This window comes from Hetaerina americana, unplaced genomic scaffold (genome assembly GCF_022747635.1).
Source record: "Hetaerina americana unplaced genomic scaffold, ioHetAmer1.1.p SCAF_12, whole genome shotgun sequence".
In the NCBI taxonomy this organism is placed as follows: domain Eukaryota; kingdom Metazoa; phylum Arthropoda; class Insecta; order Odonata; family Calopterygidae; genus Hetaerina; species Hetaerina americana.
The window spans coordinates 4,168,299-4,195,812 of NW_027286292.1; the positions used below are offsets into that span (position 1 = coordinate 4,168,299).

Genomic DNA, 27,514 nt, shown 5'->3' on the forward strand with positions numbered 1-27,514 from the left:
GGACCACTCTCATGAATATTACGTTTCTTCTCAAATCTTGATTCTGTAATCAGAGGAAAATTACCTGTAAACAGTTTTAGCTTCATTACTATTAAAACTAGGAGCTGAGGCTAGGCAGCCGGATCCTCTTCCCATTTCTTCCTCCAACTTGCTTCCTGAGACAATATTTTTGTCTACTTTTGGTGATCCCAAAAATGCAATTAAAAGGGGGCAAAACTTTTGCCACAGGAACATCGTAAAATGTTTATTAGTGTGAATCCATTGAGGAAGGCTTGAAATCAATGTGTGAAGACATTCCAGGAGGAATGCTACACTGTTGCCAGATCTTCCTGTAGGCTCACTGTGTGTTAGAAAGAGTAAATGTTAAGAGACAATACAAAAAGTTTGTGAAAGCTTTACATAATTAATAAAACATCATCCTTTTAAACCCATTTTAAAGTTTCATTTTGAGCATATTTTCCACTTCATGTAATTTAAAATATCTAACTTAGGGGAAAAGAAAACTTTATGAATATATGATTATCCATGTTGGTGGAAATAAATAATTTCTGCTCTTAAAATCACCCCTTCTTCATTCATATAAATGACTAAATTTATCCTCACATGATGAATTAGAGACCAAGAATCATTTTCCGTGCACACACTTAACAAATTTTCACCAACATCATTCACTTTTGGTTGCTCAAACGGCCCTAAAATATTTTTCCAAGGCACACCTTATGACATCAACCCAAAAACTAATGTCTCCCAATAGTGCCCTATTGGGAGAGGTATTTGGTTTGGACATTGGTTGCCCAATAAGATATTCTTCTCCTGGGACACACTTATTCAAATGGTCTCTCAAAATCGACTGTCATACTTTTCAGTCTTCTCCTTCAGTGGTACATGACAAGCTGCAATTATAACTCTTTGATATCATATCATACCATTATAACTCTCTGATACCAACTTTCATATGAGCCCAACATGAAAGGAAACAGGATACAATCAGTCCCATCAATTTCAATAATAACACAACCCTTGTGTTTCCTTTCACATCTACACAGGACATCAATTTACCTGACAATCTATTCATTGATTAATTGTTCTTCATTCCAGATACCAACCTTCAGTTAACGCTGCCATGTCCATCTCTTGATGGTTCATTCTTATACAACCAATGCCACCACCCATCCTTCATCTAAAGCCATTTTTTAACTTAAATAAGTTAGTCCATTTTTGCTCAATTTTACTGTCATTACAAAAGCACCAAAGACCAGTAATACCCAGGCCTTTCAATAGTCTAAAGCAGCTAATTTCCCTTCTGCTATGCACCTCGATAGCAAGCATACCACTCACCCATACCTCAGCAGTAGGAGGTATATACAGCGTATGGGCACGCTATATGACTTAGCTGAATGAATATGCTGTAAGAAAGAAAATTAGCAAAAAAATTTATCATTTGCTAAATACTTTATTGGGAGGTAAAAGACTACAGAAAAAAAAACAACCTGAAATGGATGAAATCAATGGGGAAATTACAGCAGAACTTGGAGGGGAAGCCAAAGAAACCATGCTAGGAAAAATTAGATACACTTAGAAAAGTAGAGCACATATTATTAGAGAAATAGGGGGTGAATTTATAGTAATACCAGAGGAGAGCAGAACCTACAAATGGGAGGAACATAGAGGATTAAGGCAAATGCATAACCTGAGTGGTGTGCCGATGGTTCTCACTCATTTTTTCAAAGGAGCAAGTATCAATGTCATATGCATACTAGTTTAAAGCTGGGTTTCAGGGCAGACATTACAAGCTTTATCCTATGAGCAAAGGACTATTTGTGTCGCCTCCAACTAAGTTATGTTTTTACCATTCTATATAAATGATTGACTTATAATTAATTCCAAAAAGGGCAAGTACCCAAACTCCACGGTACAAAATAAACTGTCTTTAATTACCATTAAATCTCAGCAAATCCACACTCTCCATTGGCTATCAAGCCATAACTTAGAAGTCATTAGAAGGAAGACAACTGACAGCTGAGGTCATTTGTGCCACTAAGAAGGAGTGGGTAAATTAGCAGAGAGAGGATGTTCACGAAATGGGAGAAGGGTGAAAAGAAACCCAGAGTCAGCATCAGACTGTTCTTAATAATAAGGGGCTCACAATTTCACGTCCCATCCAATGGATGGTATAATCCACTTTCTAGTGCTACCCATATTGATTCAAAGGAATGAGTACATGAGCGAGACGTCTCCAATAGGAAGCAAAAAGGCAAACAAAACATACACTGTAGTAAAAACCCCAGGGGAAGGAGCAGAGGAAGAAACAAGTGACGACACAAAGATGAAGGTACTAAAAATATTAAACCCTGAAAAGCATGGTATTAAAATCAAAGGAATCACTAGGACGAAGGACAAAGCTATAAAAATTGAGTCCAAAAATGAAGATATCGAAGAGAAACTGAAGAATTGCAAAGGATTTGCTGATAATAACCTACTGATAAGGACACCAGTTAAGTTCTCCCTAGAATGGAATTATATGCAGTTAAATCAGGTATAACACCAGAGGATCTTGAAGAAGCTTTGAGGAACCAAAATGACCTATCTGCAGGTAGCCACATGAAAGCATTGTTTAAATTTAGGAAAGAGGCAAACAAACAGCAAACTGGGTGAGGTAGATCCCTATAGCAGAAAAAAGTTGCTAAATAGAGAAAGAGCTTTCATTGAGTATAGCTCATATGGAGTGAAGGACTTCATTGTAGCAATGAGGTGCTTCAAGTGCCAAAAGCTCGGGCACACTGCCAAAAAGTGCTATGCAGACCAGGATGTTTGCGACCATTGCTCTGGAAGCCATGATTCCAGGAAATGCGACTCTTTAGAAAAACCACCCAGCTGTATGAATTGCAAGAAAGCAGACATAAAAGATTGTAGCCACAAAGCCAGTGACAAGAAATGCCCTTGTCTAAAGAAGGCACTAAAACGAATCGTAGAGCTAATCGATTATTGGGGCTAAAAACCATATCATAAAAATAGGGCAAATCAATCTTCAATGGGCAAAGGTTAATATTAATGAGTGCTACTAATGAATTGAGAAAAATTGCAACGGATCTTGGGCTAGATATTATATTGACGCAGGAACCATATGTGTACAGCAACAGTTATGAAAGCAAATGGAAAATCCCGGGATTTGGAGTGCAAACACGCATTACACCAGCAAATGCCAAAGAAAAATTCTTTGCAAGCATCATGGTCTTCAACAAAAATTATGATTTCTTGAGTTTTGAGCACTGTACAACAAACCACTGCACAGCTGCAGGAATTTGGGCTGATAGGAAACCACTGATACTGATTTCTGGATATATGCCACCATCGGAGGACATCCAAGAGTACATTACAGAATTAAAGAGCTTGATACAGAAAATCAAAATGAAAGGATATAAGTCGCAATAGACTAACTCAAAGAACGAAATTTGGTTCAGTAAGGAAACCAATGACCAAGGCATTGGAGGACTTAATAGCATCCAAAGATCTGTGTATATTAAACGAACCAGGGCAACCGTAGACATTCAGTTCGACAATGGGCTGCTCAAATACAGACCTAACCATCAGTAACTCGGCATCAATATGAGAGGTGTACAGATGGGAAGTTCATGCCGAACTATCCATCAGCGATCACAGATTAGTCACATACCAGATTGGCATAACTACAGAAAATGACAACTATCATAAACAAAGATTTAATACCGGTACTGCAAACTGGAGCAAATTTATGGAGATATTATCAAAGAACACCTGGTACAAATGTGAATTGTTGCCATGGGATCCAAGAAATAACAACATTGATGCTCAAGTTAGATCACTTACTGCAAGGTACTTACTTAGAGGTGATGCAAGGTTCTGCTCTAGCCTCGACCCTCCGACCAGAACACGACGAAACGAAACAGTATGGTGGAATGAGAAACTTCATATGCTTAAGATGAATTGTAGAAGCCTTAGCTATGAAGAATGTAGCATCAACAAAAGAAGATACTTTGAGTCAGAGGAGAACTATCAACAACAAGTGCAAAAAAGCAAAGAAAAAAGCTGGGATAAATTATCAAGGTCAAATATTGAGGAAAACCCCTGGGGGTTAATATATAAAATGGGCAGAGAAAAATTTAAAATCCCACCAACATACTCAGCTAAGACCAATGCCATAGGGGAGCTTCTATTCCTGGATGAAACCATTTCCAACATCATCAACACACTAGTACCGGATGACACAGCAGAAAGTGAAACTGAAGAACAAAAAGTAATTAGGAGTGAAGCTAAACTCCCTTCCCTGCAAAGTACGGAGATAGACATCACCGATGAGGAAGTTAGAACCACGATTAAAGAGATGACAATGAAAAAGGCCCCAGGCATTGATGGCACAAATGCTGAATTGATCAAAGCAGCCAAGCCGATTATCCTCAACTATTAAAGTAGATTGCAACAGGGCTGTTGCAGAAACAAATACTTCCCTGCGGCAATGAAAAAGGGTGTCCTATGCACCATCTTGAAATCTAAAGAAAAAGACCCCTCTGATCCTAAGGCATACAGACCCATAACACTACTACCTGAAATGGGGAAAATGTTCGAAAGAATCATCAAAATGAAAATTGAAGAAGCAGTTGGTGAGCAGGATCTACTTCGCAAAACCTAATTTGGATTCCGAAGAGGCGGATCCACCATAGCAATGAAACTGCTGCAAGAAATCAAAAATCCTAAATATAGGTATAAGGAGGCCTTATTCATAGATTACGAAGCAGCATTCAATTCCGTATGGTGGCCCCATTGCATAAACCAGCTCAAAAGTAATAAAATCCTGGGACCAATAGTAGAACTTATTGAAAATCACTTCTTGAATAGAACAACCAAAACACAACTAAATAATCTGGAAGTCGAAAAGAACATTACAAAAGGGGTACCACAGGGATCCATACTCGGTCCTTTTCTATGGAGCATTGCCATGAATGGCTTGCTGAATCAATCCCTTCCTGGAAACTACAGATGGACAGCCTACGCTGATGACGTTGTGATCACAATGCCTGCAAATTCCAGGAGAGAAATAGAAAACATCGCAAAGGAATGTTGCCATATAGTGGAGTCATGGAGTGTGAAAGTGAAATTAAAAATTTCTGTTAATAAGACCAAGGACGTCATGTTCAGGAAAAAATTGTCACGAAACCCAACTTTGAAAATCTATGGTCAAAACATCAAAAGATCCTCCACATTCAGATACCTGGGCATTGAATTCGACGACAGACTAACATTCCAAGAACACGAAAATTATGCAGCAGGCAAGGTCAAGAAAATATTTAACTACTTAAGAAGGCCGTGCAGAAACAGATTTGGCATCACCACAAATAGCCTCTTAACTATATACAATGGAGCCACCATCCCAATAATGGCAAATGGCTGTGAGGTATGGGGAGAGAGGTTAAATTACAGCAGAATCTGGAGAAAACTGGAGGAGGCCCAAAGATCTTGCCTAATTGCAATATCTGGGAGCTACAATATGGTCTATAATGAAGCTCTACAAATAATAACTGGGATACACCTGATGACGCTCTCAATAGAGGAAAGAAGAATTAAGTCACAAATGAAGCAGATGGCAGAGGCTACTCTACGAGATGTAACTTTGTCTCCAACTGAGAAATGGAGCAGGAACAAGAAGGTTATAAGAGTGCATTTACTGGATAAATGGGATCGGGAATGGGAAAATTTAGGAAAGGGGAAAACAACCAGACAATATTTACCTAGCGTGAAGGAATGAATGAAGATCAACTTTAAAACTTACAAAGAAATTATGCAAATGTTAACAGGACACGGGGAGTTAAGATCAAAGCTCAAGAAAATAGGGAAAAAAGGAGGGGACGTGTGAATGCATAATAGAGGAAGATATGGCAATACACAGTCCTTTATTGCCTAATTTATGCCAAGGAAAGACGCGAACTGGAAGCTATCTTTGGATATTTGCATAACGCCCAACAAATTGGGAAATATCTGCACGAGGAATCGATTTAGAAAATAGTGAATAGATTTATCAACAAAAGATAAAGTAAGAATGGGGAGAGTTACAGAAAGGAATGCCATGTAACTCATATTTTGTATTTCGTAGTAGTAGTAGTAGTTTTGAGGGGAGGCGACCGACAGCTAAGGTCATTTGCGCCATAGGGGATGGACAGGAAAGGATGAAGGGTGGAGAGAAACCCGGCGTCGGCATTAGCCTACTCTTTACGAAAGGCGCCAAGGGGTCCGCAGTTTAACGTCCCATCCGACGGACGGCGTACTCGCTCAAAGTGCCCTCCACAAAGCACCTCAAGTAGGGATCGAGATACCTCTGAAAAATATTCAACACCGCCGGGATTTGAACCCGCGCCCTCACGGTGGGAAGCCAGTACGTTAGCCCCCGCACCATTGTATTTCGTAAACATAAACGAAATTGTATTGGGGTTTAAAAATAAGGTACCCCAAAAATTGAAATTGAAACAATAAATTGCGTGATTCTAATCGAACAGGCCAAATTATAATAATTATTATTAATAACAATGGAGTATGGCAGAAACAGAGCTAGTAGAGAATCACAGAATTTTTCAACTTACGTCTGAACTTCTTCTAATCTGCTGCATATGAACTGGAGAATCGGTATGGCTTCATTAAAGCAAGAAGCCCCAATTAAATTTCTATCAGATGGTTTCCCATTGTTTCTCCAACTTCTCTCTAATTCCTGAGATTCTTCCTCTGAAATAAAACATTAAAATGAAAACTCAGAGCTCCAAGCATGCCAAACTTTCCCATTGCCCTAGGAACACTCATACTTACCCAGAAAGCTGCAAAAAGACCTTAATGTCTGACTTGTAGCAGCCTGAGCTGCAGTTCTAACAGCTTGATTTCCAGTCTCATATGCTTCACTGCAGACTGTGAGAATTTGAATAATTATTCGCCCATTCATAGTCCAGTAACTGGTGCATGCCATATTTAAGAGTACCTTTAAATGAGGTGTCATCATTTCTTTAGTGATGTAAGATGTTCATTGAAATCCTATAATGCCAAACAATATCATTTCCTAACATATTAAGTATCTCTCAAAAAGGCTCACCTTTAACATATCAACCTGAGAGTCATCAGACTGCAAACTAATAGAACTAATTGCTTCAAGAAGCTGAGAAGGGAGCCATAATGAATCATCTTCAGGCTCAAAATTGGAATGAAATCTATCATCTCGAAGTAATTTCTGGAAATGAGGCAAGGAAACATTGATAATTCACTGAAATTTACTGGAGCAATATCAACTTCATTTGTATTAAAGTACATTACATGAAGGCCACTCAGTCCATATGCAACAAATTTGCTTCTCTTTGTTTCCAATGCAAGCCTGAGAGCCGCAAAACATTTAGCTCGAAGCTCATGTGGGGGATCACGCAGCATTCCATGCTGGCTTTCCAGTATGTCTGGTAGACAAGCAACAATAAATATATTATTTATATCATGATAGATATGCAAATCAACATCAAGGCATGACATCACAAATTAAAAACACATTATAAATTACCATGGGCTTCTTGTGATGCTTTCCTCAGTGCAGAGAATTTTGTGTTGGTAGCTTCTTTCACAATTTGCATGAACAAGTCTTCCATGCTGAAAATTATTTAAAAACATATCAGGAAATGTCCTTGATCAGAGATTAAGATAGGGGAATATCAGGCCCAATGATAGAAGAATGATATATCACCTTTACAAGCAGCACGTGCTACCATCTAACTGAAATAATGAAAATAGTAAAAGCTTAACTATTTGTTTTCAAGAAAAATGAAATTGATTAAAATGAAGATTATTACAATCCATGTTTACAGCAGTTACAGCTTGGGTCCAAGAGAAATTGAAAGTAATTTAAATTGAAAAACTCGGTTTTCAACAAGTGGTCAAAAGAAAAATGCAGTGAGACAAGCAAATTTATGAAGTTTAACTAATTTATACACTTATTTCGCTGTTACACTTCAAGTCCCTTAAGTGAGAGTTAAAAAAACCTTTTATAAGCACATGGCTCTTTTTTGACACCGGACAATACTATCCATCAGGTAAAATTTAGTTTTTAAATGTCACTGCCCAAAACCAAAAACCATAAAAACCAAAACAAAGATGTCTTTATTTATATCCTAGGAGAGGTTAAGATGATTGGGCACTGTAGTAAAATTCTTAAAATATTATAAGTTGGTCCTAAAATGTTATAATAGGCCACTAAAATAAAACTAGGAATATTTATTTATACTAAAAAGTGTTCATTAGTTAAGTGTGATACCTGCCTCCAAACAGGAATATCAAAACTTCAGTCCTTCTGACTAGGTAGTGACATTAATTTATTTTGCCAAAATTTGATATGTCTACAAAATAAGATATCTGAGATAGAAATAGTTGTCAAACATGGTGGCTACAATGTCCTATGCCTCAATGAACATTGGCTGACAAAAAATGAAGTTGATGTGTTTAACATTAATGATTTTACCTTGGCATCATTCTAATGCTGATCTGTGTCAAAAAATGGTGGTACCTGTATTTATGTCTTGAAAGTTATGCCCTTGAAAGTAAATGACTAAAACAACTTCTGCATGGAATTGTACTTTGAAATATCTGCTATCTTGTTGAAGGACCTGAATCTGTGTATTGCTCCCATAACAGTGTATTTGAACATTTCTGTAATCAACTGAAACTAGTACCCTCTCTTTTCTTGACACTGAAAGCCAATATCATAATTTATGAAGATCTCAACAATGATATAACACTAAATACTACTGATTGTCAGGTTCTTGAAAATCTTTTGCTTTCTTATAAGGTAAGGTCTTTCTTACTGGGTGAACAAAGAGCCAACTCGATTTTATGCCTACCTAGATAATATAATTGCCAACTGTTGCCCTGAACTGTATAGTATAAGTGTTATTGACTATCTCTTATCTGACCATCAAGGTATAAGCTTCACTTTAAAGACTCAAATAACTCCAAAAATATTCTCACATAGAAGCAAAACCATAATCATTAGGCCCATGACAATATAAGGTTTAGAGAGTTTCAAACTGCTTCAAACAGCTCTAAAATATTCCAAAACCTTTGATAAAAAAGTGATAAAGGTGATTTCACTAACTACCACCCCATTTCTATAGTCCCTGTTTTTGGTAAAATTTTTAAGCTATAATGAAATATCAAATATGTGATTTTTTTAGTCAAATAATCTGTTTTCCAAATCACAGTATGGCTTCCGATCTCAGAAATCTACAATTATGGCTGTGGAGTCCAGAGTTAATCATGTCATGAATGCACTTGAAGAGAAGGAATCAGTCTTTGTGACACTATGTGATATTAGCAAGGCTTTTGACTGTGTTAATCATTCAATATTACTATGTCACAAAAAGTCACTAGCTATAGTGTGCCGATGCTCAAGGGATATATTTAGAAGAATTTTGAAGCATTGTAGTGATATTTGAAATATATTTTTCCGTATATTTTCCTGAGACTTTTTATATACACCATGTTGCAGTAATTACTAGAGGAGGTGAATGAGGGCTATGGTTAGATACATAATCAAGGAAAGATGGATAGTTTGGTAATGTTTTGATGTTCTGTGAACTGGGGAAGGGTGGAGGCAAACTTGGCGTCGACATTACCCCACTCTCAACAAAAGGCACCAAGGGATCCTCAATTTAACATCCCATCCCATGGACGGCATACTCCAACTTAATCCACATAACCTAAGCCAAGCAGCCAAAATAAGGATGGTTATACCAGTAAACAATCATACCACAAGTGACCTTTGAATCCGAGCCATCCAGGTGGAAAGACTACACATGACACACCACTAACTAACCCCCTTACATATTTATAAAAGTTATCATAAGTTCCTGCCAAGTACAACAGTACAAAAACTACGGTACTACTAATGGACTATGAAGAATGAATTTTGCAGAAAGCGACCCTTTATAAATTAGAATGTGGAAGAAATTAACGATAACAGAAATCTGAATTAATTACTCCACTATAACATTGCTAAAGATATAATGCGAACATTTCAAGTATGCAAAGTCTATATTGAAAAAGTAAAAATATGGATATAAGTTAAATCTGAGCTGAAGAGACCTATTGTGATTTCGATGATATAACATGGAGTGACAATACAATTTAAGAGGTCTTTCATGCTTTTTGAAAGTCAAAAATTTTGCTTGAATAAAATAGAAAAGTCTTGATTACAAAATAATAGCAATTAATGCATTAGTTAAAGGATCCTTTTAGAATACAGTTAGCGTATTCAATCGACATTTTCCACAATCTTACGGTGAATACCATTATAAAAAAGTGATAACACTAACATGTGCCATATGGAATTACATGAAACTAGAGTTTTTATACCTATTCCTGAATTTAAATACAGTGGGCTCCACTCACATTATTTGTTGTTCTACAACTGGCTCCAATTAGGTCAAGCTATCTTAAAGTATAACAATGCCATTCATATATCAAAGAATCAAACCTGTTGCCTATGTTAAAGATCAAACAAATAAAACTATCCACATGACTCTTAAATTTAGTACCATGATCAATGATGAATATACGATGCGCTTATGAACAAAAAGGGAAAACTCTCAAATTGATTTTAATTCTGTTGTTGAAGGTTTAGTCTAGTAGTAGTATGTAAGATATTGACTCACTCTTGCCACACTCATATGAATTTACATTGACCAATTAAAAATTTTGGCTTGGTGGCTAACATAATCTCTCATGCTGAGGTCGGTCCCAGGTTCCTAGTAGCGAGAGGTGGTTTTTCAGTAATATTTTGATATCTTCTGGAGACCTACTGTGACGTTTCAAGTGGAACTAGTGCTCAATCCGCTGGATGAAACAACCAACTTGGCCATCCTTGGTGTTTTTCATTATTTGGTGATAGCTTGGGCTCTGGTTCCATAGAAAATCTATTTTGACCTAGAGTCAGTCTATTTATAATAGACTGACAATTAAGTTTCCTCTCCCAAACCCATTACGCACATAAATAGCAAATGCCTTGGGTGTTACCTTGGTAGGAACTTTCTAATTCCAAGCACTTAAATTTTATTGTCGTACTTCAACAACATTTCACAATAATATCATTTTAAAATGCCTTTTTAGTATTAAATTATGAGCCTAATGGCTGATTTTTTCTTCTTCGACATGGTAGTACAGGATAGACGAATAAGTGGTCAAAATATTAGGTCGGTGACGCAAACTAAGCAAAGTTGAACCATTCTCAAGTCGAACGTTTTATACTGCAATCACGAAATAAGAGGTGATATTTATTAAACATAGTCGTGTTGGATCCTAATTTAATACCTACTTAACTAATGCCTGGAGAATTGTCCACAACAATAGAAAAGAATACTCTCCGAACTGCGTTTGTATATCCAATGAAAGTAATTTAGAAGAAGTCAAGAAGGGATTAACTAGCGGCATAATGTCATTGTGCCGATAAATACGGGTAGAACGCATGGGAAACGTCAAACATATGACAACAAATCTGATAGAAAAAATGGCATGGATCAGAATCTATCTCTTCCAATTTCAAAAGATAATTTGATTTAAATATGATTGTCATGTTTAAAATAATATAAAAAAGTATTACCTTTATTTAGTGATACCATCTACTATTTCAAATATATAGCTTCCCAATTAAGGTGCTAATGGCAGCAAATGAAAGCATTTCCATTCGCGGAATCAATCCAACTCGTTGGTTTCTACCTCGCCGTCTTCAGAGAAAAACATTTTGATACCGAAATCCATGACAACTACAAATGAAAAGCAGACGAATATAAGTCACGCCTCTATAGTTAACAAAAAGTAAATAACAGCGCCCTCCACGTGATAACCTCCTAACAACCAACTGCGTCAACTGTGGCGAGTGACGAGAAAGCAAAATTATGGCGCTGCAGCAAGTTAGTGTGGGTCGAAGCGGCTCTTTTTGAAATCTGTTAATACTCGATGCTCATAATGTCAATAATTCTTGAGAACTTAAATAATTAGGCATGAAATGAGAAATTCGTTCAAAATGCTTATATTGAAAAAATATCACCCGAACTCGTCAACAACTTGTGTGCTTAAAGTTTTTCTGGAAAGTCATCATACACTCGTAGGCAAAACAAGTTCATTTAAGACATGGAAGGTATTATTCCACTAATCTTACGAAATCGTTATTCACTGACATTACTATGAATAGGAAAAATTGGAGGCGTCTCATTTGGGAAAATGTTTATCCTGCTGGTCTAAAAGTTGATTGGAGGGGTTGTCCAACGCCCTAACTCAAAAGTATTAAGATGTAAACAAAACGTCCAGCTTAACTTCTTATGTAGATAGCAACCCTTTAAATGAATAATATCTCTTAAATCTATACAAAACAACCGTATGCGTAGATACGAATAAAAAGTTTAAAAACTTCATTATGGGAATACATACGCCTGCTAGAAATACAAAACTTCAGGATTGAAGGTATTAATGTGGCAGCAAAAGAAGTACTCATTTAAATTATTATATTCCTGAATTTGAAAAAAGAAGTTTAAGTGCCAAGAGAGGATATAACAAAAATTGATTACACAACATTAGACTCGATAACTTCACACGGTATTCATCAGCCTACCAAGGACGATACCTGACCAGACTCTTCCGAAAGTCTTAAAAGTCAAATAATGTTTAAATGATTGCCCTTCCGTTATTTTACTATCGCACATGACAGCATGAAACACTGTAAATGTGCATCCACTAACATTACTATATTTAAAATGTATTGGTTTGGCAGTATTTATATCGATGACGAATGCTTCGATTTTGAGATCGAATATCGAAATACTAGCAATATCAACTTATCGATACATCATATGTATGATATCATTTCCAAATGTGTCTAAAGGTAATTTGTTGAGCTAAAATCTCCGATCAACATAATTTTTAACTGTCAAAATGAACAAAGCTGGGAAAACTCTAAGGAGGTACATTGATTGGAATCTCAATCATAAATTTCACCTTTAATAATGTGTTTTGTTACTTTTTGAAAGTGAAATAAGTACTTGCTCGACATAAAAGTGGGTAGTATGATATTTGTTTCATAAAATTGGGATGGTTTATTTAAAGGAGTAGCGTTCGGCTGAAAGCAATTGGAAGTGGCCACACTGACCTTAATATGGTCATTTCTCAGCTAAAAGATGTTCGATCATCAGCCAAGGCTTTTATGATGGCCCAAAACACTGCAGTGCAGGACTTGTTAAAGTGGTCTAGCAATTGTGAGAATCGCGCATTTCAAGATGTATTTATCCAATTGAATGAGTTAAATACTCTCTGGGCGGAAGCGCAGAGGGACTTTACTGGTAAGTCCACCAACGGCCCAACTATTTTGGAACTGTGTTCGTAAATATTTAAAATAAAAGCGTGTGATAATACCATACAAGTTTAGCACATCGGAGTTTGATAGGTGCTCCTGGATGAAAAACTTCACCGATTTTGTATTTATTGCTCTTGGCGTCATCGGTAACGGTTGATGAGTTAGTTACTACCACAGGCAAGATGTATACGGTGGCGTGCACCTGCTGAAGAAGTTACTAAGGATAGACGTAATACTCTCCTGTAGCATTTTATAGCATCAATAAATTGAATATTCACTTTGGTAGTAAAAAATGAGTTAAAGTATTATACTCGGTATACCTGGGGTAGAGCGTTGGAGTGCTGACCTGTTGAGGGCCCCGGTTTGATTCCGAGGCAAGGCTTTCTGGGCACCCTCAGCTTCGCCTGAGCTGTGTAATTTTTCGGTTACCAGATCTTCCTGGGAAACTGTAGCAGGGTTCAGGGAAAGGAACTGGCCCCCCTACCCTGAAGTGTGAATGTCACACGCCCTCGGACTTGGTATTGGGTGAACTCTACCATCACCTACCAAACCGACCTTCAGGTTGAATACTTAGTTTTTGGTATTTTTGTGTATAGAATATTTTATTAAATTGTCCTGGAATGATTCGTGCTTTTAAATGTAATTTCAAATGTCATATAAGGTATATTATAGAACGTAAATAGATAACATAAACCATAAACACGGTTATCAACCTGGTCGGTCGGTCTGGTAGGTGAGGGTAGAGCTCACCCAATGCTTCATGCATCAGGGAATGGGTCTTCTGGTTTCCCATGAAGGTCTGGTATCCAAAAAAATCACACAGCTTGGGTAAATATTAGTGTTCGCTAAGGTGTGCGTGGGAATCAGGCCTAGGCCCTCTAGGTCATTAGTCCAACGCTCTACCCCTGGACTACCGTGTCCTCATATTAATAGCATACTAAAGGCAAAATTATTGTTGTGGTTATTTGGGCGAACAATATATTTCACTTCAAGATTGCAATGGTCAGGGCCTAAAAAGATTATGAATGTCATAGTAATCACAGAATCTTGAGAAACAAATAATTTTCTGGAGCTTCTCTTTGTTGTTGCATGTGTTATTACTCTTCTAACCAGTAAAACTACGATAAATCTAGTGATATTCATTTATAGCCAACACAAGTTGGACACATTAAATGTGATGTGGCAGTAGAATACATCATTGTGCATATCTAATACTAAGTATCTTATTTGATGAATTAGGTAATGTTATAATTGGTCTGTCAAATTGTAAGTACATCATAAAAGAAAAAAATAATTAGAAATGCTGTTGAAAATATCTATTTTTGGAATATCCTTTTCCATGAGTTGAAGGATTCTTAGAACACAAATTGTTCATTATGGCATCTGTCAAGAAAAAAAATACGATGTTGCATGCGATTTGATTGCTTGTTTTTGGAAGCAAATCATTGTTACCACAATACTTTTTATCTTTGCAGATCACCTGAAAGAGTTTTCATCCCAGTTTGAATTGATTTTAGAAGGGGAAAAGCATGTGGACCAAGCAAGAAATCGTTTAAATAGTTGTGAGCAGGTAGAAACAAAACTAAGGAAGGAACTGAAAAAGGCTGCAAAAAAATCACAATCAGAGGAAGTAAGGCAACTTGAGATGAGACTAGCTCAAGCAGAAAGGTCACGGGATCTTGCTCAGTTGGAAGGCAAGTAAGGCTTATAAAGTGAAGTCATATGTATATGGAAAATGCTCACCAAAGTGGGTTTAAGGTCAGTTAAAAGAATGGTGATAATGTATAAAACTTGAAACACAAAATGAAGGAATGCAGTTTTGAATATTTCGGTAGCCTTCTCTATGGAAAGAAGAAAACTGAGGATATGGGTGATGGACAGGATAAGGGGGAGAGGAGAAATCTACATCAATGCCCTGCGAGCCACCAAAAAGGTGTGTGGCAGGGGGTGCAGCACCAGGAGGAAAGAGTAAGGGATGAGGGGGTTATGGTTTTTCAAATGGATGGGGAAAGGTGGGGGGAACCTGCAAAAAAAATATAATAATATAACCATGCGCAGTCCCTACCTTGTAGGTTAATACTTATTATGTCGAGCTGACTCCTGGGGGATTTCGATTACAAGCATTCTGGTCTCTTATTGTTCTTGGAAAAAATGACCTTTTAAACCTGTCAGTCTTGCAGTCTATTTCTCTAATCTTATATTCATGATCCCTCCACCCGTAATACGTTGGGGTTCGTATCATGTTCTTGATGTCATCGAAAAAGGACTCATCTTTAAATGTTTTTAACAAGTTTAATCTGCATTGTAAACGCTGCTGTTCAGGGGAATCCCAACCTAAATTTTCTAGCAAAGTACTTACGCTACTGCATTGGTCATAACAATTTTTGACAAATCTAGCCCCACTCCGCTGAACTTCATCTAATTCCGAAATCAAATTTATCTCTTGAGGATCCCATATACTGGCAGCATACTCTAGGTGGGGCCTGACTAGGGCAAGAAAACATCGTCCCTTCACTTTTTCGTCACATTTACCCAGCACTCTTTTTACAAATCCCAATTTTTTATTAGCATGTCCGCATATTTCTCGTATGTGCTTTCCCCAAGACAGATTGTGAGTAATTGTTACATCCAAGTATTAAAAGGAAACTACCCTGCGATTTCTGTTTGTTTCACTTTGTAACTAAATGGGAGGGAATTACTTCTTTCCCAAAAATATATAACTACGCATTTTTTCAAATTTAATTCCAATTGCCATGTATCGCACCAATTCTGAATTGCATTTAGGTCATTAGCTAACGCGACTTTGTCTTTGCGACTTCAAATGTCCCCATACATCACCACATCGTCAGCAAAAAGACGGAGACTGCTATTAACTATGGTACTGAGGTCATTTATGTAAATAAGGAACAAGAGGGGACCTATGACACTTCCCTGTGGTACACCCAACGTGACCTTGCCAGTATCGGATGATACACCATCCAGGACAACTGTTTGACCGTGATTTTAAAAAAATTGTCTAATCCAGCATATGATACTCCCGTGTATTCCGTAAGTTTCCAACTACGGGAGTAACTTGCAATGAGGGACTTTATCAAAAGCTTTTTTAAAATCTAGGAATATCGCATCAACAGGAATATTACTTTCACCGGAATGCACTATATCATGAATGAAGAGTGCGAGTTGAGTTTCGCAGGATCTACCTTTATGGAACCCATGTTGGTTATTAATCAATAAATCTTGGCTATGGAGGTTCATTATGGAACTAACAATGATGTGTTCAAGAATCTTACAGGAGATGGAGGTGAGCAATATTGGCCTATAATTACTGGGGTCCTCCCGGTCTATGTTTTTAAATATGGGCATTACAGAAGCTATCTTCCAGCCGCTTGGCACACTTTCTTCTGCTAATGATTTCTTAAATATGGAAATGGAGAGGCACTGGAAGGAGAAGGGTGACTCCCCTAGTGGGTGAGGTTCAGAGCAAAATCCAAGCCAGGCTTAAGGAGCCAGATACATGCCAACTCAATGGTTTTGAGTTAAGCCTTAAAGCAGAAGGCTGGCTATAATAGACATGTTGAAACAATCATTGAATGAAACTTTGTGGAGGGAGGTATGTTTAGGCACTGATAGAGAGGCTAATGGATGGAAGTATGCTTGAGGCACGGTGATTTTTGATGTGAATGTTGAGGGGTGTGTGGTGGATTGCCCAACGTAGAAGAAGGGACAGAGTTTCCAGTTAAGTAGATAGATTAATTTGCAGGATGTGGATGAGGGAGTATCATGGGATGGGAGAAAATGAGTGAGTTGTGGTGAAGATGGGACACGTTTTAAATTTTGGTCTGTTGCAGGGTACTGGTGTGAATTGGTGAATTGCAGCAGATTTAGATTTAGGCTTGGTGGATTTTAATAGATATGATAAATTGGCAGATCATTTAAAAGTAAGAGAGACATTCAGCTTCCCCAAGCGGGAAACCCGCTTGGGGAAGCTGAATGGGCAGAACAGGCAGAACGGAAAGAAACTGGCCACTCTACCATGTGTGTGAAATCCACAGGCCGTTGGGTTTAGTGTTGGGTGAACTCTCCTGATGCCTACCATACTACCAAGTTTATTACTATGTTTTTGTTTTATAATATAATTGGCATTATGCCAGTTAAGGTAAGTTTGACGAAACAAGCTCTACAATGGTTCAATGATACATTTCCATGCCTCTCCTGAAAAAATGCATCTTAATAAGCAACACTGCAATAAGACCCTCTTCACTTCTCTATACTTCCTTCTGCCCTTCATTCCATCCAACTAGTCTATCCTATTCTTACCCCTTCCTTGCCCTAACATTCTCCTCTATCACAGTTTTAAACATCCAATTACTAATCAAAATGCTCTGCATATTCCTTTTTTGTTTTCCTTTCTGTCCATTTCACCTTTTCAACCTTCTCCGCATTCACATGTCAAAAACCTCCAATCTATCAGTATTATCTTGCTTCAATAACCATGTTTCCATGCAGTGCAAAACTGTGCTCCACATCAATATTTCAACAAGTATTTTCTTGATATCTGTACTCATTATCCCTGTCATCAAGCCCCTCCATGTAAAAGCAAATTTGCATAATCAAATTTTTCTTATACTCCCAACTACATTCACCATTTAGGTCCGAAACACTTCAAAGATAAGCTCACTGCTCCACTTGCTCATTCTTTGTCCTCCCAATTTGAGCATTCATATTACCCACCTTTTTCCCCCTTGAAACCCTCATAAACTTCATTTTGATTGCATCGATTCTAATCCGATAACTATCATATTGATTTTCAAATGCACTCATCAAAGATTGTAAACCCTTGGCTGATAAGCTGACTAAACCATAATCATCTGCAAGTCTAACTGATTTTATGGATTCTCCACCAACTTTCACTCCTGCCTCCAGCTCTTCCCTTACCCATATTATCATTACCTCCACATGAATATTGAAAAGAACAGGTGATGACAATCCTGACATTACATTTGCCATACCCAAGCAGTCTGAGACATGAACCTGTTGTATAATGATGTCACCTGTCCCTCCAACCTACTCCTATCTTCTATAATATATTCATTAATTCTTCCAAACACACTATAATGCCTTCTTAAAATCCACAAAACAGAAATACATCGTGATTGTAATCTATATTCTCTTCTATGAGTGACCTCATTACTGATATGGCAACATACCTGCCTCTCTCATTTTTTAACCTTAACTGATCATCCTATTAGTAATCATTAGCCCTCCTATCCATCCTCTTTTAGATGATCATGAGTACCACTTCAGTTGCTTGTGAAATGAAACAAATTGTTCAATAGCCCTCACATATGGCTACTTTTCCCTTTTCAATAATGGGAACTTCTAATGAAATCTTCTGACCAAATTCCTCCCTAATTAATGCTATGAATTTGTCCATAAAAACCCTTCCTCTCATGTTTTATCAATCCTTTAAGTAGTTCTGCAGGAATGTTATCCTTCCCCACGGCCTTATTTCATTTCAATTCCAATAATGCCCATTCTATCTCGCCATCCAGTATGCATGGAGTTAGGCAATCTTATGTGTAAAATTGCTGGTCAAATGCTTTTACCATTATTATTAGGTAATCTACTGGTTAAGGTAGGTTTTTGGATGGACACAGCTGCTAAATAAGCATTTTGTGACTCCTAACAAAACACAAAATCCAGCATCCTACTCTATATCAGGTCCCTCTTCATTTCTGAGTATCTTCTTCCTCCCTCCATCCCGTCCAACATCCCTATCCTGTTCCTACCCTTTCCTCGTTTGCCTAACATTCTCCCCTCAATTACAGTCTTCAACATCCCACTGCCGGTCAATGTCAAGTCGCCTACCATACCAAGTACTTCCTCATTTGTTTACTTCTCTGTCCATTTCACCTTCTCCATTCTTCTCCACACCCACATTTCAAAAGCCTCCAGTCTACATCTATCCTCCTGCTTCATTGACCACGTTTCCGTGCCGTACATAGCTATGCTCCATATCAAAGTTTTTACGAGTCTTTTCTTAATATCCTTACTCAACGTCCCTGTCATCAACTCCCTCCTCCTTGTGAAAGCCTCTTTGCCTAGCGCAATTCTTCTCCTTGCTTTTACCATTAAGTTCCTCTAAATATTATTTCCATTTCTTTTTAATTTTGTCTGGTAAAGTTGATAATTTTCCTGACTTATCTTGGATTTTTTACTCTGATTTTCCCTTCCTATGCCTTGACAGTGCTTTTACTTTCCTTTACAGGTCATCAATCCCTCACCAAGCTTCCTTTTTTAAATATTCCATATCCTTACTCTACATCTTCCATCATACTATTTTTTTCCATATTTTATTTTTAGTATGTATTATATATAGTTCATAATTATGTTTGTATAAATGTTAATATAAAATTGTAATTTGTGCCTTTTCTTGCTCTTCTTGCTTTCTTCTCGATATTGGAGTGGATTTATTACTTATAGCCCTCTGGCAAGTTGTACTTAAGTTAGGTACCCTTGGTTATAATATTTATTTTCTATTTGTCTAATATGTTTTTCATCCCCTGATTAAAAATTTGGATATATTGCCAGTGCCTTGTATTTATATTTTTCATGTAGTAGTACATACAAAAAGAAATCTGAGTGTGTGAAAAATTGTGAGGTTCATAAATATGTTGCAAGGCAGAATGACCAGCTCCACATTTTATATATACGCACAAAAATGCAGGTGCTGGTCCAAATTTAATGGGCCTTCAACTGTAGAATAAACTCCCGTCTGAGATTAAGCCCCAGAAAAGTGTGCCTGCATTTCAAGTCAATCTACTTAGGTTCTTGAAGTTAAATATTTTTTATTTAATTGCTGAATTTCTTATGAATGCCTGATATGTGTCTTGTATCCATTGTATGTATTTTGTTACTTAACCCTGACGTGTCCATATCAAGTGTAACAGTTTTAACAACTTGATCGCTGGACAAATAAAATGTATTATTATTATTCCTCTATGGTTTCAGTTGTGGATCGCATTCAGGAGAATGAATCTGTGAAGATGATCCGAGTGAAAGAAGGACTCCTCAAACTTTCAGAGTCCTATGTAGAACTGGCTCACAAGTGTAATGTAATTTACGATGCTCAAAAAGACATTGCACATGAAATTCCAGATGTTCATGGGAAGGATATTCATGAAGTTAAATATACAGGTAAGCTAGTGTAAGACAACATTATATTGATAGCATTGATATTACTATATCATTTTACATATATTTGTTGTACATAGTACATACATTTGTTGTAGTATTGTAAATGATAGTAATAACATTGATATCACAATAAATAATGCCATGAATTCCTGAAGAAACTTAAAGTTTTTATTCACTTTACTTTATAGTATATAGTAGTGATAGGTTGGTATAGTTAGATTCCCAATTTGATTGATTCATAACAATAGAACTGAAATCAAAATGTAAAGCTTTGGTTCCGGGCCTGACATTTATGCCTGCTAAGGTCTTTTACGCATTAAAACTTAATGATATCATAATTTCTATTCATATCGATGTGTTATTCAAGTGTAATGCCTATCATACATTTAGTAGTCTATTGCCAAGGATGCACCAAAAAGTTTATTTTTCAATGCTACATAATAATTTCATACTTATTTGAAACTAAAGAGGATGGCTCCTAGAAAATGATTTATAAAGACCAATGTTACAAATGCAGTTTTGTTTGTTCTATTTATGATGACCAGACATATTTAAGATTCACATACACACATGTGCTTCTTGCATTAATACATCCCCCAGTTTGCCAGATAGGATATTCACAAGCCAGGTTACTTATGCATTAAGCTTGCATATAGCCTTTAATTAATAAGCAAAAAAATTATATTCTGCAGACTGCAGAAAAATATCACCATAATGCAATGTGTAATAGCTATATGTTGCATGTAGAGAACAGGTTCAGTGGAACCTCATACAGCGAGCATAATTTGTTCTGCCGTTTTTCTCTTTAAGCAAAATACTCGTTTAGTGAAACAACTTTTTGAATATAAATTAATGTAAAATACGATAATGCATACCATGCCGAAAAAATTATTTTGTTCAAGGTTTATTCAAAGAAAATTATATACAAATTGTTTAGGGTGGTGGATCATCTTTTCTTCTTTTGTGGAATGAAGTAACTGGGACTCTATTTGTAAAAGTGAAAAAGAATCAAAATAAATAGTGTAATATTTATGATACATTCCTAATTCATTTTTTCTAGAAAGCACTCTGGAGACATTTGTTTTTGCCGACACTTAAATATTTTGTTAAAGTTCTGCTCCGAATTATCATTAAGTAAATATCTGGTGTGCAACACCACTTCCTTATTATGGTGATGCCTCATATGCATGGTACAATGTAACAGTTTCATGTGACCTCCACATCACATTTAACTTGCCGTTTTGGACTTAACACTTCTTAAAGGCTCATGGACTTTCTGAATGGTAAATGTGCAGGGGTTTAATTTCCAATTCACCACTTGCATGTGTGTGTAATTGCAGCATGAGACTTGTGGCCGGGAAATGCATTCTCATCTACTGTTACTCGTAGAAATATAGGTTTACTTCAGTATCTTCTTCCAGAAGAGAATCTTCTTGTCATAATTAAAAACCTTTTTGGGCCATTGACCCACAGAATCTATGAGTTTCTTGAAGTCATTGATGAAGTTCTCTGCTGCCTTTGACCCTGAGCTTGCTGCTTCTCCATGCCTCACGATGCCATGGATGCTGGTTCTTCTTGGAAACTTCTTGAACCATGCACGGCTCCCCTCAATACATTTCCCACTGTTGATGATTCTGTCATCTTCTTACTAGGTCAGCAAAAATCACTTTCCCTTTCTCACAAATCATATTCTTGTCAATAGTGGTGCTTTGCAATTGCTTTTCCTTTATCCCTATGAGAAGCAGCCTTTCAACATCATTGATAGACATTCTTGTCATTTTTTAAGCATCTATCTCTTTGATTTTGTCCTTGTTCTTGAAGAAAATGCAAATTGTTGATCTCAGTGGATTGTTTATGTGCATACTAGATCAGCCACGCTCGAACCTTGTTCTCAGTTTTCAATGTCTTTCCTTATCATTTCTCCTTTTTTTAATTCTTTTGTGGCTTTCTTCTTACCGATTTTTGGGGTCAATTTTAAAACTACGCAAAAAAATATTATTAAACTTTGTATCAGAGAGTCAATAAGTCTGAACACAAGTTTGGAAAAATGTGTGATCACTAGGGACATTGAGATACTAGTGGAATGAGTGCTAAATACAAACTGAATTTGCAAGCGGGCAATCATATTAGGAATTCCCTCTTCTCATCACTCATTATGCAAATATTCATTCGTTTAGTGAGTAATTTTCAGAGCCAACATGTTTGCTTTTTGTGCAAATAACTCACTATGTGAGGTGCTGGTTAAGCAAGGTTCCACTCTGAATCAGGATATTCATTATTCAGAACAATTATTTCCCAATTATCCCATATAATTGAGTTTACTGTATCATTATCTCATTGTTCCGAGAAGTTCAATCTATTATGCATATATCTCAAGGTCTCAAGGGACCGGAAGATGTGGAACATTCAATGACCCTGTTTCTGTGAAATAAAATTCTGTGAAATCTACTAACTCTTCGCCTCATAATCAAGCCCTTTAGAGGTGATCAAGCCTTGTTCACTATTGATAGTGTACTGTTAATAGTTTGATGCCTGTTAGTAGTGTATAGTTCTATATTTCCATTATTTTGTGTTTGTCATTGCATACTGTATTTCTAACAGTTGCAGATGATTAAATCTATATTTTTAATGCATTGTGAGATTTAGACAAACCCCTAGCAGTCCTATAAAATTAAAATCCTATCTTTCCTCTGACTTTCTAATTGAACGGCACTCAATTTTTTGATGGCGTATAGAGTTTAGGTTGTGTGCCAGTATATCCATGCTGAATTGAATGGATGGAGGTAGTAGAAGTATGTGGTGTTTAAACTGGCTAATTTTGATGGGCTTTTTAATGCCATATTAGATGAAACCCAGAAGTGTAACGATGCTGAATTCCTGTATCAGTTGGGAGCATACCGTTTCCATTGGATTTATGTTAATAGTAGTATTAGTGATTCAGATCAGTTAATTTGAGTTCTGAATAGCAATATGACCCTTCCATTTATGAATCTAGAGAAAGGGGTTGCCTTGAATGTGCAATTATTGTAAGTAGTTTTATTTTTTCACTCAGCACTCTTCTCTTAAAAACAAGGACTGATTTTCTAAGTGTTGCTCTGGTATCTGTACTTTTGCTGCAGGTACTCAAGCAACAAGACAAGCTGTATCCAGAGTAAAAGATCTTCTTAGGCAGTATCGCCGAAGCTCCTACAATATGATCCCAAGTTCCACATTACATGGTGAACCTCCTCCACCTTATTATCCAAGCTTATCAGAAGGAGCCTGCTCACTCAGTCATGAAGACAATCCACATGACGCTCCTCCTAACTTAAGTCCTTCGAATTCTTCCAGAGAAATCAGTCCAACTGGTTTGAATCTTCCAAATGCATCTGATGTTGAGAACTCACCAACAAATTTACCTCATGTGTAATTAAGTAGCAAAAACAGTAGCTCACGATGCTATTATGTGATGAACTACATTTTATACTTTTGTTTTTAACCTTCAATTATAAACTGAAACATGAGAGGCTGTGCAAAATGTTTTTTAAACCTCAGAGCTCTATTCTATTTTTATATGTATTTTTCAAATTTAACAGTGTAATATGTGTAAAAGATCTGAAATTTGGGTTGTTTAATTTGAAATGCTCAATTGTTAGAACACTGTCAAGTACATGATAATTATGTATAATTATGTATATGCTTCTGAATTCTCCCATGTATGACTTTCAATGCACTAGTTTCTCCTGTAGCCACAGATAACAATGACTAATTGGATGACTTTATCTGATGACGGTTGTGATGAGGGACATAGGAGGGGAAGTCACATGGCAGATCCAATCTCTTTGGCTTTGGAATAGGGGTGTTGTATTCCCAAAAAATTTTATTCCCCCCCCTGGTCACCAATTCTGGTCACATATTTGGTATGTTGCAATATGAGTAAATTTTGTATCCCAAGTAGCTTTTATTCTCTTAAAATAGCATGAGTCATCAAAACTTAGGAGTGTGTATATAGAAAATTGGGACACACTTCATTCTCCATTTCTGTGATGTAAAGATGTTTAGGATGACTCCTGTATTGCTTAAATACTAAAGTTTATGCATTGTACAAACATGCATTAAAATACACATCCTGGAATTGCTATTCATTGGAGCATCCACCGAACTGAACTTTAGCATTCCAAATGGAGTTAAAGAAATGGCAGTGAAGGTAGCTTGATAAATTAGCTAACTTCATTTTGAATAATATGTGGAAATGATTTTCTTTTGAGGTATTGGCTCAGTTCATCTTAAATATGCCATAAGAGTGTGCTCCTTCTGTGCAGGTCAGATGAAATTTTCATCTTTGCTCTTGGCAAATATGAAACAGAATATGCTAATATTTCTCCAGCTATCCTCTATGGATGTAAATAAAATCTAACAATTGTAAGTTAGTTAAATTAATTTTAAGTAAATTAAAAATAGCATAACAACAGCATAGACTCTTAATCAAGATATTGTTGTTAAATTTGGTATTACCTACATCTATATAATAAGAGAGTCCAAAACTGGCCTCGCACAGTTGACTACCAAGTAATAATGAAATTTATTAAGGCACAATGCTAATTGAAAATAATTTGCAAATTATCATGCATATATAGTTGAACAATTTTTTCATTCTTTTATATAAAATAGAAAGGATGCTGCACTTGAAGTTTCCTACCAAATGTTAAATACTGTCATGTTGTTGAAGGGAAGAAATCTTGTACATATATGACAATTATGTATAATAATGCCAGAAAACAACTATATATAAAAACCGATGGCATTTAGAGACTCTTAATAATAAATATTGTCTGAGAATGAGTGACTCTCTTCAAGTTAATAGTTGGTAGCCTCATTGAGGAGACACCAAAGTGTGTACATAATGATTTTAAATTGCACGAGAGATATGTTAACTTAACCCAGTAGTGTGTGTGTATGCTCTACAGCTCCTACAAAAAAAATTCTACCTTCCTCCCTACCTTGCACAATGCAGCAAAACAAGCCCATATCTGAAGCAGGACTTACCCTATGCACCACCTTTTTCCCTTAAAACCCTTCTCAGAGAAGCCCTCCTAGTTTTGAACGGCAATGATGCAACTCCTCTCTCCTGCCCCAATATCTCTCTTGTACATACAATGCCTGTTAAAAAAAGTTGAGACTGTTTGATTAAATACTTGATTTTATTAGTCACCCTTTAGTCATGCTTATCACCTTCAAAATACAGCCCTTGGCTGCCAATAAAATTCTGCCAACATTTTTTCCAGCTTTCAAATGGCGCCTGCAATGCTTCTTTCGGGATAGCTTAAATTTGTGGTGCAATTGCGTTGGAAATCTTCAATAGTTTCAAAGCAGCATCCTTTCAAGATGAATTTCAGCTTAGGTTATAGGATGAGTCCACTGGAGCAAGATCCGGAAAGAGTAGGGTGGTTGGGGAATCACTGGTGTGCTGCTTTTTGCCAATAACTCCATAGCAATCGATAATGGGTGCACCAGTAGATAGGGGTGATGAAAGCACCAAGACTTGTTTTTCCACATTTATGATCTTTTCTGCAACATGGCATGTCTTAACCCTCTTATAACCTCTATATAGTGCTGCTATTTGTCTTTTGGGAACATATAATGAATAATCCCTTCCCAATCAAAGAAAACTATCAACATCACGTCTGATTGCAATGTCCGAGCTTTTTTGGGTCATGGGGAAGATGGCGCCTTCCTCCAACATTGCCCGACTCATAGATTCATTGCCGAATGCCTCTTGAACCATTGCATAAGTTTCAGTTGCACTTTTCCCGAGGGTAAGACAAAATTCAATGCACATACGTAACACCTTCATTCTCTCTGACTCAAGAATTAGTACAGAAAGCATTTGGAAGCTCAGACAAAAATCACTGCTGTGCAAAGACAAAATTGGGCCACTAGCAAGGTGGTGTTTTACTTTTTACAGATTCCGCTGTAAGGTGACCCCTCACTGATTGTGATCCATCGAGCAGTTCATGCATAGAAAGACCAGTCTCATCTTTTGTTCTACAGGCCTTAGACAAACGACGTGCCAATTTAAAAAACATATTGAGATCCAGCAACCATTTGGTGTGCCCCCTTAATAGATTTCCTCATCATTCCCTGACTTGCAACCACCCTACTGTGAAACCTACCCACTCATCAAATTTTCTCCCCACATCCCCTAATTGCCTCTCCAGAAACATACTCGATGCTCTCCTGCAAACAATAACCATATTTCTACATCAGTGAATGCATGACTTCCTTGACAATCACTGTATCTTACTTAATTCTCCTTCCCTTTCTTCTCTTCATGTCCCTTCACATGTGAAATCTTGTAACCTTTCGTTTGATCAGTGCTTCTCCCTAACCATTAAATCTTTACCCGAATCCACCACCATTATAAAATATATATGGGTGCTTAGAGCATTTGAAAATCTCAGGCTCAACTTCCACCTTTGGACTATCCTGACCTCTTCCCTGCTCTCCACCAGTGACCAAATTAATTGAACACAGTAGGTTGTGTTTGTAAGAATTCATTTCCAAAGTTCAGTGTTCAAATCTCCTAGTCATTTATTTCAGAAAAAATAGCTCCTAATCTTATGTATAATTGATTCAAATCCAAAATTTATTGGAAGTATTAATTTGATTAAAACTGTAGTGTTCTAGTTATAGAGTATGTTTTCACCCCAATGCCCTACCAAATAGCAATATTTACATCATAATACAGTCAGGTCAATCAATTATGCATTACCATAGTATCAATCAAATTGATAAAAATTTATTTATTTTCCAGATGTCATTTAACTTGGATACAATTAGCAGTTACTTTATTATATTGTTTTAAATTCATATAATATTTTGGCAAGGAAAAAGATGTGACATTCCTTAAACTTCAACTGAAATGATTGTGATACACATTTCTGTGTC

The 27,514-nt window shown here is 36.8% G+C and overlaps 2 protein-coding genes across 2 annotated transcripts in view; one reads left to right on the top strand and one right to left on the bottom strand.

The window, feature by feature from the left end:
- LOC139685654 (brefeldin A-inhibited guanine nucleotide-exchange protein 3) overlaps positions 1-11,777 on the bottom strand; it is a 98,327-nt gene extending 86,550 nt beyond the window's left edge. Inside the window, exons 1-7 of the mRNA XM_071582614.1 lie at positions 11,645-11,777; positions 7,559-7,644; positions 7,324-7,457; positions 7,106-7,240; positions 6,829-6,994; positions 6,609-6,747; positions 65-340 (exon numbers count right to left, since the gene is read on the bottom strand). Coding sequence (XP_071438715.1) covers positions 65-340; positions 6,609-6,747; positions 6,829-6,994; positions 7,106-7,240; positions 7,324-7,457; positions 7,559-7,643 — 935 coding nt within the window. The 5' untranslated portion in view covers position 7,644; positions 11,645-11,777. The remainder of the gene's footprint in view (positions 1-64; positions 341-6,608; positions 6,748-6,828; positions 6,995-7,105; positions 7,241-7,323; positions 7,458-7,558; positions 7,645-11,644) is intronic.
- A 1,122-nt stretch (positions 11,778-12,899) lies between these two features.
- LOC139685655 (uncharacterized) lies at positions 12,900-26,177 on the top strand. The gene is made up of 5 exons (XM_071582615.1): positions 12,900-13,001; positions 13,144-13,376; positions 14,866-15,084; positions 20,402-20,587; positions 23,707-26,177. The coding sequence occupies exons 1-5, from the start codon at positions 12,973-12,975 to the stop codon at positions 23,994-23,996; spliced, it is 957 nt and encodes a 318-aa protein (XP_071438716.1). The 5' UTR covers positions 12,900-12,972; the 3' UTR covers positions 23,997-26,177.
- The last annotated feature ends 1,337 nt before the right edge of the window (positions 26,178-27,514 follow it).